Raw genomic sequence first — 14,225 nt, 5'->3', positions numbered from 1 at the left:
AACACACGAAATAAATAAATAAATTAAATAATTACATAATCACGAGTATGATTATTGTGAAATATTTCATAATAAGAGGGAAGTTAGGCGCAGTGGCTGTTTTGGAGTGACTGCTCCCTCCAGTGGCCAGAGAAATTATGGCACAGAGGAAACTAGGTCAAATAGGGAGGAGATTGGGGTGGATGGAGGGCTAAAAAAAACAAAACAAACAAATAGCTAGATTTTTCCTTCAGGAGATGGTGGAGACCAAACCCAGAGTCATCTTCACTGGTTGTAGCAAATACGACCGAAAAACTAATTTGGTGACGTTTTAGTCAAAGTTACTTTCTTTGTTATTTCTTTTAACATATTTATTATTGTACCTGTGACAATAAAGGTTTCTCTGAGTGTAATAAAGCACCTACTACTCAAGCCACCAGCTTTTTCTAAACTTAACCAAGGTTATTTTTGTCCCTGTTCACAACCAAATATCTTCCACAGCAAATTTTAACAGTTTACTTCATACCTGTTCATACCTGTGTGTGTGTTTGTGAGGAGGAGGATGGTAAAGATCAACACTCAGATTAGCACTCAGACATACAGGAGGGGAACTAAATCTAAAACCTCTAGCTGAGGGGGGGGGGCCCTATAGGGAGGCAGGGCCGGGTGAGAAGCGAGACATGGCCTATTATGGGATCTCTTTGGGAGGTGGGGGCGACAGGAGAGGGGGCTTCTGTTTGGTTGGGGTGTTGGAGGTGGAAAATTAAAAGAGGAGGGTCTGATGGAGGTTGGGAGGTTGAATCACAGCTTTTGGTTTGGATCTTGACACAAACACAAACGCAGACACACACACACAGCACTCGGCCGGAGGGACGAAGCAAAGCGAGAGGGCAACAAGAAAGACGACACAAAGACAGAAGATTAAAGAGAGCGCGGAGAAAGACAGAAAAAAGCAAAGAAAGAAAAGGAAAGAAGAGCAGAAGTAAGAGGTAAAATACTGTTAATTTTTATTGCATTACAAGGTAAAATAAAAACTGAGCAACGGGGCAAATGCACTAAACCTCATGGCATATGCAACTTATAAATAAAACTGATATTAATATTAATATTTAGCAGCTGAATGGAAACAATGTGAAGCAGCTGACAGTTGCTGCTGGATATTACTGCACTGCTATTTGGCGTCAGTGCTTCCCTTTAAACACACACATACACACACACATACAGTATATGTGTTGTGTTGGTCAGAAACTATAAATACCCTCATGAGATAAGTCAGGAATTCAACTGCAGATGAAAAGTGACAGAATTGGCGGCCGGACAAAACGCAAAAATACCCTGAAAATACGATACAGTTGTGGATTAAAGATTAAATGTCATATAATTATTAAAAGCAATCATTCAGAAACCAACACATACGATATCTACATCCCCTCTTAGCTTTCCAGAGCATTTTAGTGTCTTTCAGCTGTTTGTTTTGCATTTTGAATTAGTAACTTTACACTTTTGGTTCACTGTAGTAGCGCCCTTATTGTTTTAGCATTGCTCTCAACAAGCATTTAATAACTAAAGAGTCAGATATTTGGCTGAGGAATCACTAAAAGTGACCATAAACACAACTCCAAATTAGCGGCTACATGCTAACGTGACGCTATCCCACTTTGTGATTGTTTTGCTGTGAGTTAAAATCAACTGATTAAGTAAATACTTAATCAGTTTATTTGCTTTGTGGTTAAGCAGCCAGGTGGGAAGATTTGTGTAAAACTCATAGTTGCACATTAGAGCATGGAGGCAGTTTGGTTAGCTTAGCATGAAAATAGGAAACATGTAGCCTAGCTCCAAAGTTAAAATCTATGCATGTGTGCCAAGTCTCCTAGCACTGGTAACCGTTAGCAATGAAAGAGTTAACAATGTCAGCCACATCAGAGACTTTTATTTCTAGTATTCATGATTTTCATTTGCAAGCAGCTGATCTCTCAGTGTTCTGCTTTCAAGTAAAATATTTTTCGTCTCTGTCAGTTGGTTGACTTTATGGCGATCTGGTTGAAAGAAAAGGCTTTAATAAACCGATCACAAGGCTTTCCTTAATGTCAGCTGTCGGAAAAATTAAACTATCTTTACAGAGCTCGATGCATCCAGAACAGCTTCACTGACAAGAACGCAAAGGTCAAGGTTTAAAAATAAAATGCCAGGGCCTCTAGTGCTGAGATCACCACACTCCTCCTTTTCTTATACGTTCAAGTTAAACACCTTATTTTCCAAAACACATCATTGCTCCCGATCAGGAAGTTTTCTGTCAAGTCGATGCTGTTGGTTTAATTACTGCTGAGCTGATTACGGATGTGAATAAATATCCGTGAGCATGTGAACGCTGGCAGAGATTCAGACTATTTCCGTGCTGCGTGAGTGTTTACATTAATAGATATAATCTATTCCACACATGGATCGATCCATTTAAGACCAAAGGGTTTTAATTAACGACTTCTAAATGCAGCTAAATAAAAAAAAAATGTATCTTTCCTGTATTAACTGTATTTATTGTTGTTCAGGTATCTGCAGGGAATCTGGGTGAGCAGACGAACGTCTACATAGAGAGACATCTGCAACTGTTTGATTTCACTTTAAGCTTGAGTTTCTCATAAAAGATTGATGCAAAAAAAAGTATGACGTACTTGGCAACACTTCTCGAGTTTTCTGCATCTTTATAGTTGCATCAGTTTCAATAAATACAATAAATACAACAAATAAATAGTGACAGTAGTTGGTTCAATTGGTAGATTTCAGCTACTTTGCATTGAAAACAAAACATGTGTTTAAAAGGGAAGAAAAACTGAAAATACAAAACATATATTCACATGAAAAACTATTCAGACCACATATAATGCACATTTATTTATTTGGTTTAGTCACAGTTATTTAACTGTGACTAAACTAAATAAATTTCCCCAAATAAAAAGCAGGAATTCTAATTCTTGCTATAAGGACTTGTACTCGATGCCTTTTCCTCAGATTAATGTTTTGAAATGAGATGCTGCTGTTAGTGTATTTATAGCTGGTGGTGATGGTGGTGATGATGGTGGTGTTGTTGGTTGGAGGGGGGCTGAGGTCTGGTGCCCAGTACGGTGGATGACGGAGCAGCTACTCTCGGCTCTAACCTTGGTTCCAGATATTTCTGAGCAGCTGATCACAGCAAAGATTCTTTTCACGCCTCTAAATCTCCCAGTTACTGAGTCCAGAGATGTGATGAAGACGTGTGAAATGTGGAGAGAAACTGTTACTGAGTAATTTGGATCATTTCACACTCATTTTTGATTTTTTTTGAAAATCAGTGGACACCAGCTTTTTGTCCAGACTTGAAATCTCAACCACCATTTTATGGATTAATTCGTTCCTCACATAACAAATCCTTCCTGTAGTTGCAAGGTTTTAACTTAAAAATATGCACGTTATACATAAAAAATGTTTTTGGCTTGAAGAATATTTTCTCTATTCTATCAAATTAACCAACTTAACAAGTTTATCTGTTAAAAATATGCTTATAAGTGTCTTTAGGGTGAAATGCTGCAGAAACTAGTGCTAAGCTAGGCTAGTTGGGCTACTTGTGGTTTTATTTATTTTTCCTGTATTATGATTTAAGACTTAATTATTGTCATATTTATGATATTAAACAAATGGTTTCTCATTATTTGCATCAAAGTTAAGTTTCCAAATTCACGAAAACAGGAAAAATTAGATAAATTAGGTTTAAATTAGCTTATGATGACCTAAAAACTTTTTTTTTTTTTTTTGCATTTACAAATAAAATGTGTAATTGATTTTCTTAAGAATATCTTGTGGATTTGAATTAGTGTCAAATTTTACATTTACCTTTAAAAATATAGATATTTTTTTTGCTCCATTTGAGTCAAACACTGCATAAACTACTTCTACTCCGCTAAGCTAGGCTAGTTGGGATACTGGAATATTTTATTACTGCACTGTGATTTAAGACTTAGCTATTGTCATGTCTATGGTACTGAACAAATTGGTTTTAAATATGTCAAAGCATCAAAGTTTCCATATTCAAGGAAGCAGAAGAAGTAGCAAAATTAGCTTTAAATTTTTGAACCTTCAGCTAACAACATAAAACTTGCATTTACAAATCAAATGTGGAATTGATTTTCTTAAAAATACTTTCTCAATTTGAATTTGGGTCCAAATTCACATGTTTACCTTTAAAAATATTCTGATAAATGTTTTTGAGGTGTGAAGTACAGTGAGGTTGCGGTAACTACTGCTACCTTGCTAAGCTATAGGCTAGTAAGGCTACTTGTGATTTTATGGCCCTTTCCCCAGTTATGATTGTTGACTTAGTTATTGTCATAATTATGACATTGAACAAATTCTGTTATGAATAAGCAAAGTTTTCGAGTGGCTTCAAGTTTAAATTTGCTTTATCCGATGCTAAAGGCTAGTTAGCGTGAGTACAATGGATCCAATTGATTTTTTTGCACCAAATAATAAACTCTGGTTTCTACTCATATTTCCTACCGCATTTTACAGCTTGAAACTTACAACTTGAATATCAGTAAAGATTCCATTTATATCAGCAGATTCAAGATTTTGGAAGATAAGCTCGATCACACATGACCTTAACTGGATGTGTCACCTGATGTTTTTAATCTGTCCGAGAGGGTCACTTTCACAGATCTTAACGCTGCAGCGTCCGATGTTAACGAGGTCACTGTTGCTGTTTCATCTGTTTTAAGAGGGATTGCAACATCCCGACCTGCAGTAGCCTATGCTGTGTGTTACCGCGGGCCCCTCCTCTTCTTCCTCCTCTTCATATGACACCAACAACAGCTGCTGCTGCTGCTCGGCCCGAACGTACGGCCCCGTCTCTGCCCATGTGTGGAGCCCCGTTAGCTGCTATTTAAAGGGGACGGAAGGAAAACACGTATACATCTGTGCTCGCGAGCTGTCGGTGCTCGAATGCCTTTTTCATGAGTATAGAGGCTTTAGAACTAAAGTTACAGCGTGGCTGGCATTTTGATTACCTGGGAGGTTTTAGAGGTTCGGGTTTCAGAAGCAGTGACACCGATGGTCGCGTTATAAGAATCCTAAGCATTAATTCAAATGTCCATTAGTTGATGTAATTGAAGACTCCTCTTAGCGTTGGTTTCTGGTGTATCAGTGTCTGCGGTGTTAGTTTTTGTGGTGTGTCCTGCACTATTGGCACTAGTTGGACCTTGAACGTTGAGGTTTCAGCCTTTTGAGTTTGTGAGACTCAGTTAGAGAGATCTCTCTCCCTTTTTATAGCTGTTGGTAGTAGTATTAGTATTACTATTACTACTATTATTTTAAAATGTTATATTTAGTCGACACTGCATTTGTCCGTACATGTCAACAAAACTACAACCTTCAGTGTTTCATCTAAACATTTAAATAAAGAAATATCTCCACATAGACATGATCATCTAGAATAAATAAACTGTCAGGAGTCAGGAGAGGTTAGCGCGTCATAGCTAATAGCAGCACTTCCTTTTTCACCTTTTGAACGTCGATTACAGACTACTGCCACCTGCTGGTGTGAAGAAGTGCAGCTTTCTGGTCACGTCGCAGTCGGCCTCCATTGCCGTTAGTTCGTTGATGTTTGGTTGGTTTATAGAAACAGATGAATACTTGCTAGAAATCAAATAATCTACATTCAGATTCACAAAAGGTATTTGAACTCGCAGCATGCGAAAAATGTAAAATATTAACATAATCAGGCTATTTGTTACAAGGTCAATGCTGTGGTGAAAACAAGAAGAAATTAAAGATACGAAGAAGAACAAAGGGGGAAAAAATCACTTTTAATGAAACCTCAGCAAATAAAACAAGTGGATCCAAAATGGCATTTCTGGATAGACGACGTGTCTCAATTATTTTTGCTTCTGTTGTTCCAAACATGTCGACTCAGGCAGAAGAGATTTGTTCTTTCCATTGCCTTTCGTCATGGCTACGCCTCCTCCTCACAACAATAACCAAACCCATTCATGCCACTGCTGTGCCAGTTTCGAATTGGCTTCCAAACGTGTTAAATATAGATGCAAAAAAAAGGAGTCAATCAGTTTCCGCTTTGGTAAAACACACTGCATGCACCAAATATTCAATTAGCATCTTCCCCACTCGATATTTTGCGCGTTCTGTCAGAAACATCCGTATCTGCATATTCATGAAGCCAAACAGGTTAAATGACAAACACAACCCTCAGCGTTTAATTAACGTTTAATGACATTTGCATATGTTTTTACACATGCAAACCTTTAGTAAATTAGGCCCAAAGAGTCTAAAGTTGTGATTTCAACTTTCAGATGTGCAATACCTCTCACTGCCAGAAGGTGATAAACGTTTTGCACTGTGCCTTTAAGGTTTATAGATATAGTTTAATATTGGTTCAGTTTTTAAATGACATAAAAGGCAACAACATCCTCATGCCTCAACCTGACTAAAGCATACAAGTATCTAGAGATATATTAGTTTTATATTACTTTATTTGCAGGAAGAAAACAATCCAGATATATTTCTACACGCTCTACTCCCCCTCTATCCCCCTCTGGTTTGCAGACCTCGGCTCATTGCGAGCGTGACTGCGATTCCCCAGTTGTGTCTCTGTGGTCAAAATACACAGCCTGTGAAGTGCGGCAGTAGATGCCGGGGGCCACTGTAAACCACAAACCCAAGTCTGAGCTGAGCTTTAATTCTGGAAGGACACTCGCACCTGTCATTCACAGCCACTGACAGAGTGCAGAGACACAGAGACAGTTTGTCCTCCGATGAGCCTCAGTAGGAAAAAGAAAAGATGTTGATTCTCAGCCAGTGTTTGTTGTCGTTGTTGTTGTTGTTATGCTCGTCTGTCAGTGGGATTGTTGTGGCCTTTGGTTGCCCCGTAAAAGTATTCAGTGATTTAAAGTCTGGGAATTGTTGAGGAACTTTGGTTGTTTATTAAGAGTGTGTCTTCTGCCACAGCAAGTCTCTAATAATTACTTATGTTCTGTCTTTGGATTAAATTAATAAAGAAAAAAAAACAAGACAAGTTATTTAGAATTGTATTTAAACACCTTTAAAGGACGAGTGTAGCCTGTAGTGACATCTGCTGGTGAGGTTTCAGACTCTATGGTCAGTGTCTCGTTTGTCCTTTCTGGGCGACTGTAGAGAGGTGGCGTTCTCTAATGAGTATTTAATTAAGGTGATTTATTGAGATTTAACATGAATGAAAACATAATGGGATCTTTAAATAAAGGATAATATGTCGGTTTTTGATCTAATAAATCTAATGGAACAGATTCACTTGGTTTTCTAGACTCTAGAATCTTAATAAATTATACTTAAATATTATTTTTTTTCCATATAAGATCATGAATATTTAAAGTTATGGAGGAATGGTTGACATAAAAAGAGGTTGCAAAGCCTTTAAGGGGCCATACAAGTATTTGGGGAGCATTTACATACCACATTTACCACTTATTTCTTCTTTTATCATTGTTAGCGTTGCACTACGTAGCTTATTTAATTTAAAAAGACAGTCAAACATACAAAGCTGCAAAGGTTTTGGTTAAGGTCTAACAAAAATAAAGAAAAGCAATAATTTGCAGCATGCATTGATTGTATAAATCATAATAATAATAATAATACATTTTATCTATAAGCACCTTTTTGGGAATACAAAATACAACAAAGACAAAAAAATAAACATGAAAAATCATTAAATCAAATGTGTAATAAATCAAAACAAGTATTGTTATTTTTTATTTTATTTAAAGATTGTATTGACTGTAATTTTTGTATTATTATTTCTGCTTTGTTTGCTCATAAATATCACCTGCATATTCGTACATCACTAAATTAAATCAAATACAAGTTAAATCACACAATTTACGTAACGGAAAACAGAAAATTCCAAATAATTGATGTTTATTTCCTTATTTTTCCTCTTTTTCCAGTTGCTGTGTGCTGTGTGAAAGTAAAGCTCCCGACAAAAATTCTCAAACTACCCTCAAAAGTGAACTTAAATCCGCAAACAACAACAACAACAACAACAACAACAACCCAGAGTCCAGCGATGGCCCCCAAGAAGAAGGCCTCTCGTCAGAAGAAAGCCGCCGTGGAAGCCATCGTTCAGGTCGCCATGGAGACCACCTCGTCCCAGCTGAAGGTGGAGAGCCGCGGCGACGGCGTGGTGGTGGTGGAGAGCGGCGTGAAGAAGATCGAGCAGATGGCGGCGCTGGACATCGCCCAGCTGAACAGCCTCAACCTGCCGCTGCCTCCGCCCGTCATCAAGCCCGGGGAGAGAGGCCTGGGCCTGGGCAGCGAGCTCACCAGACCCCTGCACGGCAACGCCCTCCTGGAGGAGCTCAGCAAGATGCGCCAGGAGAAGTGGGTTCTCCTCCTCGTCGTGTTAAGTCCTGAGCTGCTGCTGCTGCAGCACCAACGGATGGTTTTCAATCTTTAATCTGTTGCTTCTTCCTTCCTTGGTCAGGTTCCTGACTGACCTGGAGCTGGCCTGCAAGACGAAGGCTTTCGACGTCCACAAGCTGGTCATCTCCTCCGTCAGCCAGTACTTCAGAGAGATTCTGGCAAAAGACCCCGGCATGAAGCGCCTGGAGCTCCCCTCCCTCTCACCTCTGGGTGGGTTCAAGTCTCGTCAAACCTTTTAAAACACAGCTGTTAGCGTTCCTCTGGTTCGCATGTGGGACAGCAGGAGCTTTTTGAACCAATCAGAGCTCCTGCACACGAGTCGTGTTTGAGTAAATGCTGCGTGATGCATCATGTCATTTTCTATTGTTACACTGCAAAAAATGAATTTCAAGAAAGCAAAAAAAATATCTTATACTGTATTTTGTTCAGAGACGAGAACTTTTGTCAAGCAAAGAAAAAAAAAAGCTTAACCCATTGGCAGATTTTTTTTCTTAATGAAAGATGATTTGATTGAATATAAGAACATTTTGCTTCTTTCTAGTAACGCTATTCTTGCAGTGTAAAAATATAAGATGAACCCAACAACTTCTTATTTTCTTAACTGTGTGCCAACTTTTATTACTCAAGAACAAAACCACTTAGAGTGATTCTGACTTTTGTTATAGAAAGTCAAAGGAGATAAATGTATTAGTTCAGTTTCCTACTTCTAATCAGCCTCGTCCAACATTTTAGACTTAACATCCCGTCCCTCTGTCTTCAGGCCTGGCCAACGTCATCACCTTCGCCTACCTGGGACGCGTCCACATGTCCCTCTACACCATCGGCTGCACCGTCTCCGCCGCCGCCACCCTGCAGATCCCCCAGCTCCTCAAGATGTGCATGGACTTCCTGCTGGCCGAGCTGAACGTGCAGACCTGCGTCTACATCTGGAACATCGCCGCCGCCTACGGCCTGCTGCCCGTGTGCGAGGCCGCCCGCCGCTTCGTCCTGGAGAACTTCGTGCAGTTCGCCGAGACGCCGCTGTTCACCCAGCTGACCCTGGAGCAGATCTCCGCCTTCCTGCAGGACGACTCGCTGCTGCTGCCCTCGGAGGTCACGGCCTTCCAGGTCATTCCTCATTTCCTGCAGCGCGTCTTCTAGGAGGCGACGCTTTTTCGGGCTAACCTCGTTGGCCCCCGCGCTGGGACTTCCTTCTATTTTCATCCAGGCCTAAAAACAGACCTCAGACCAGCTGTTCAGAGTCCAAAGAATCCAAATCAGCCACCTGCAGGTCAAGCACGACTATAACTCATACAGTTTGCCAGAGGGGAGCTTATTTATTAACACACAACTTCTTTATGGATGTAAATAGACAGACCACTGAGTTCAGTATCTATAAATGTAAATCTCTTAATAGCTCTGTACTGCTCCTACTGTATATACTTGGTTTTATATCACACAAAAACCTGACAAAATATTTCCTGCAGCAAACAGCTGAGAGTGCGTTTAGGTGCCTCACACTCTTAGAGAACTGAATCATTAATATTTTTGTCACATTTGGAGGAAAATTTCCTAAAAATCCATCGTCAAACCTTTTAAAACACAGCAGGAGCTTTTTGAACCAAGCATTGGTCATTTTCTAATGTTACACTGCAAAAAAAGAAAGCAAAAAATACATCTTATGCTGTATTTTGTTCTGAGACAAGAACTTTGTGATTGACAATAACTTTTGTCAAGCAAAAAAAAAAAAAGCTTAACCCATTAGCAGATTTTTTTTCTTAATACAAGATGATTTGATTGAATATAAGAACATTTTGCTTCTTTCTAGTAACGCTGTTTTTACAGTGTAAAAAATCAGATGAACCCAACTTTTATTGCTCAAGAACAAAACCACTTAGAGTGATTTTGACTTTTGTTATAGAAACTTCAGTCTTTCAAAATAGACCACGAATGAGCTCCAAAATGTTCATGAACTGCATTCAGTTTACTTTGAGTAGGATTTTTTTGTAAAAAGGTTGGAATGATAAGAGGTTAAACTTAGGATTTTTGGAGATCTTTACAAGAAATTAACTCAAAACAGAGAATTACTGGAAGGAATCATAAGACTTTCATTCCACAGTAAGAGAATAAACTACATCTTCTACTTGGGCGACGTTTGCTCGTGTTTGTAATCCGCCTCGTTTCTTTTCCTCCAGCTCGCCATGAAGTGGCTCGACTTCGACGCCGCCCGCCAGAGCCACGCCGCCGAGCTCCTGTCCCACGTCCGCTTCGAGACCATCCCGGCCGGCGAGCTGGTGAGCCAGATCCAGCCGGTGCCCCGCATGATGCTGGACCCCCAGTGCCACCGCCTCCTGGTGGACGCCATGAACTACCACCTGCTGCCCTACAAGCAGAACACCCTGCAGTCCAGGCGCACGCAGGTCCGGGCCGGCCAGCAGACCCTGCTCACCGTCGGAGGACGCCCGTCGCTCACGGAGAGAGCCCTGAGCCGGGAGGTTGGTGTCAGGGTTCCCACATTCACTTTAACTGAACCAAAACGAAAAGGTAGAGTTTTCAGTAGCTTCTTCAGTTCTAAGGGACTGGTGAGACGTTTAGGTTTAAATAGGTAAAAAGCACATCAATGTAAAGTCAATAAAAGGCTCTGGATTGTCCATGTTCTCTGAAACCTTTCGACGCCGGTGGGTGCAGGTGCTGTGGAGGGACCCCCGTGAAGGAGGAGCCAGCTGGCGCCACCTCAGCCAACTTCCCGCCAAGAGCTTCAACCAGTGCGTGGCCGTGATGGACGGCTTCCTGTACGTGGCCGGAGGAGAGGACCAGAACGACGCACGAAACCAGGCCAAGCACGCCGTCAGCACCCTCAGCAGGTGACAGGACGGACGGACGGACACGAATGTTCAATAATATGACCAAACAGACAGTAAAAGAGTCTTAAACTTAAATGGTTTTGCAGAAGTTTCTACATTTCTGCATAAAAATGACCAGTGATCGACAGTTACCGGGAATATTTAGTCCTTAAAGGAGACGAAGAGAAACCTGGTTAAACAAGAGGAATATCGACATCCTCTTAAAATAAGAGCCTGAGTCATTTTTTTTAAGGTTTTTCAGAAAATACAAAAAAATGAAACAAATATTGAATATATGATATTCATTATTAAAAATAATTTTAGACTTGGGACATTATTTTAGGATAATATACTTGTGCATTTCTTTATTCAACTTTTCTCCAATTAAATTTGTCTAGTTGAAAAAAACGTTTTTTTATTTTTAGGTTTGTCATATGATAAGATGACAAACAAAAATTATTATTATTATTATTTAAACCAAATGATAGCTTTGTAACTCAGTAATTTGACATTAACCTTTTATAATTCCAGCCTTTTTGCAACATCAACAAAAAAAAATGTCTATTAGAGACGTACCCAAAATAAATTGAATGTTGTGCATGAACCTATGATGATTTTTATCAATGAAATCAGAAGAAAATTACATATGGCACCATGCAGCATTTACTCAAACACAGCTCGTGTGCAGAGTAAAAGGTTTGACGATAGAATTTTAGGACATAAAATATAAAAAAAATAATAATTCACACAATCTCAAAGCTGCTCATTCGCTTTAAAAACTAAAAAATAAATAAATAAATGAAGTGATAGTAAGTGCAAAACAAATTTAAAGATATTTAAAGATGTGAATGTCAATTAAAACATGTAACCCTGCCTAAGGGACCCCCCAAAAAAAGGGCCCCTAGAGCTCTGACACTAGACTCGCCCCTGCTATAAAAAAAAACACTAACCGGCTCCTTCCGCCTCCCCCAGGTACGACCCTCGCTTCAACACCTGGCTCCACCTGGCCAGCATGCGCCAGCGCCGCACCCACTTCTCCCTGGCGGCCAGCGGCGGCCGCCTGTTCGCCATCGGCGGCCGCAACGTGGAGGGCCTCCTGGCCACCACCGAGAGCTACCTGCCCTCCTCCAACACCTGGCAGATGCGCGCCCCGATGGAGACGCCCCGCTGCTGCCACTCCAGCGCCACCCTCCCCTCCGGGGACATCCTGGTGACCGGCGGCTACATCAACTGCGCCTACTCGCGCTCCGTGGCCTGCTACAGCGTGGAGATGGACGCCTGGACCGAGAGGGCCCCCATGGAGACGCCCCGCGGCTGGCACTGCTCCGCCACCCTCGGGGGGAAGGTGTACGTGGTCGGGGGGAGCCAGCTGGGGCCCGGCGGGGAACGAGTGGACGTGCTCTCCGTGGAGGTCTTCTCCCCCGACGGCGCGTCGTGGAGCCGGGCCGCCCCTCTCCCCCTCGGGGTGAGCACCGCCGGCCTCTCCACCCTGGCGGAGAAGCTGTACCTGCTGGGCGGCTGGAACGAGGCGGAGAAGCGCTACAAGGCGGCGGTGCAGACGTACGACCCGGCCACGGACAGCTGGTGCGCGGCCGAGGACCTGCCCGAGCCCACGGTGGGGGTGTCCTGCTGCACCCTGACCCTGCCGCCGCGGCACGCCCCGCGCCGGCAGCAGCACCGCAACACCCGGGGCAACGAAGACCAGCATCAGAAGAGCAGAGAGGGCAGCATGGCCCCGTCACAGACCACCACCGCATAGATGGAGGAGGAGATGGAGGAGATGGAGGAGGAGGAGGCGGTTCAACCTCAGGACAACATCTGGATCATGCCAGACACCTTTTCTTGTCCACGTGGAAAATTTTTACAAAAGAGACACATTCAGTTTATTAATAAAGGATGGAAGTCAAACCTGATGATTATTAGAAACTTCTAATAGTTTGTTTATATATAAGCTTTAACATAATCATCTACTGCTGTTACGGTCTTTGAAGGTTCTCGTCATCCAGGTGATGGTTTATTTTAAAAGAACTGATCTGTAGACGTGTGTCGTCCGAAAGATAAAGGAAAAAAATAAATAATCTGAGGTTTAATTTAAAGTTGGAGCCAGAAGAAATAGAAGAAAAAGAGCATTGTTTATTTATTAGAGGGAAATTAGTTAAAGATGGATACAGAGCAGGTGGAGGCATGAGAGGGAACAGGTGGATGGATGGAGGAAGATGGAGGAAGAAGATGGAGGAAACCGAGGGGGAAAATCTGAACGGAAGTCACTGTGAATCCGCTGGTGTACAAAGATGTATCTAGGCATAATGTGTGTGTGTGTGTGGAAATGTGTGTGTGTGTGTGAAAATGTGTGTGTGATAGCGGGTGAATGAGTGTGTGTTTGTGTTTGGAAACAGGAAAAATGAGCCAATTTATGACAAAAAAAACAACAAAAAAAAAAGGATTTCTCATCAGCAAAGTGGAGGAATAGACGACGATTTATTTATTTATCTGAAGTAGAGCAGCTAATAAATAAATAATAATAAAAAAAACTATAATAATTAAAAAAAAAGTAGAGGTAGTTTTAGGTTTTATAAGTGGAATCGAGCCTGAGGACTAAATAAATAAATAAATGAATAAATTGAGAAGCATTTATTGGCTGAAACAAACAACAATTTAAGTTCCCAGAGGAATTTAGAATATTTTGAAAAATGCATAAAAATATGAAAAAAATATATACAAAAAAAATAATAACAAAAGAAAAAGAAAGCTCATTTGACCGACTAATAAAGTCAGATATTTATTGAAACTGAGACAAATTAAGAGCTGTGGAGCAACATGAGGATCAATCTGATCAATATGAGTAAATTAAAATAAGAGGATCACGTGGATCCACTGACGCCTGAATCTCTGTATTTGTGTCTGTAGAGATTCAATAAAGACAATCTGATCGAAATGTGTCGACTCCGTCTCTTTCATTAACACAAACACTTTAAATCAACGGATTTT

At 41.0% G+C, this 14,225-nt stretch overlaps 1 protein-coding gene across 1 annotated transcript; it reads left to right on the top strand.

Annotated features, from left to right (window-relative positions):
- The first annotated feature begins 753 nt into the window (after nucleotides 1-753).
- Nucleotides 754-13,778, top strand: klhl43 (kelch-like family member 43). Its single transcript, XM_047604299.1, has 7 exons — nucleotides 754-968; nucleotides 7,941-8,373; nucleotides 8,477-8,625; nucleotides 9,176-9,522; nucleotides 10,590-10,889; nucleotides 11,083-11,258; nucleotides 12,210-13,778. The coding sequence occupies exons 2-7, from the start codon at nucleotides 8,060-8,062 to the stop codon at nucleotides 12,994-12,996; spliced, it is 2,073 nt and encodes a 690-aa protein (XP_047460255.1). The 5' UTR covers nucleotides 754-968; nucleotides 7,941-8,059; the 3' UTR covers nucleotides 12,997-13,778.
- Nucleotides 13,779-14,225: the final 447 nt, after the last annotated feature.

Source organism: Mugil cephalus, chromosome 14, assembly GCF_022458985.1.
Source record: "Mugil cephalus isolate CIBA_MC_2020 chromosome 14, CIBA_Mcephalus_1.1, whole genome shotgun sequence".
In the NCBI taxonomy this organism is placed as follows: Eukaryota; Metazoa; Chordata; class Actinopteri; order Mugiliformes; family Mugilidae; genus Mugil; species Mugil cephalus.
This window is presented reverse-complemented; position numbering and strand designations above follow the sequence as displayed.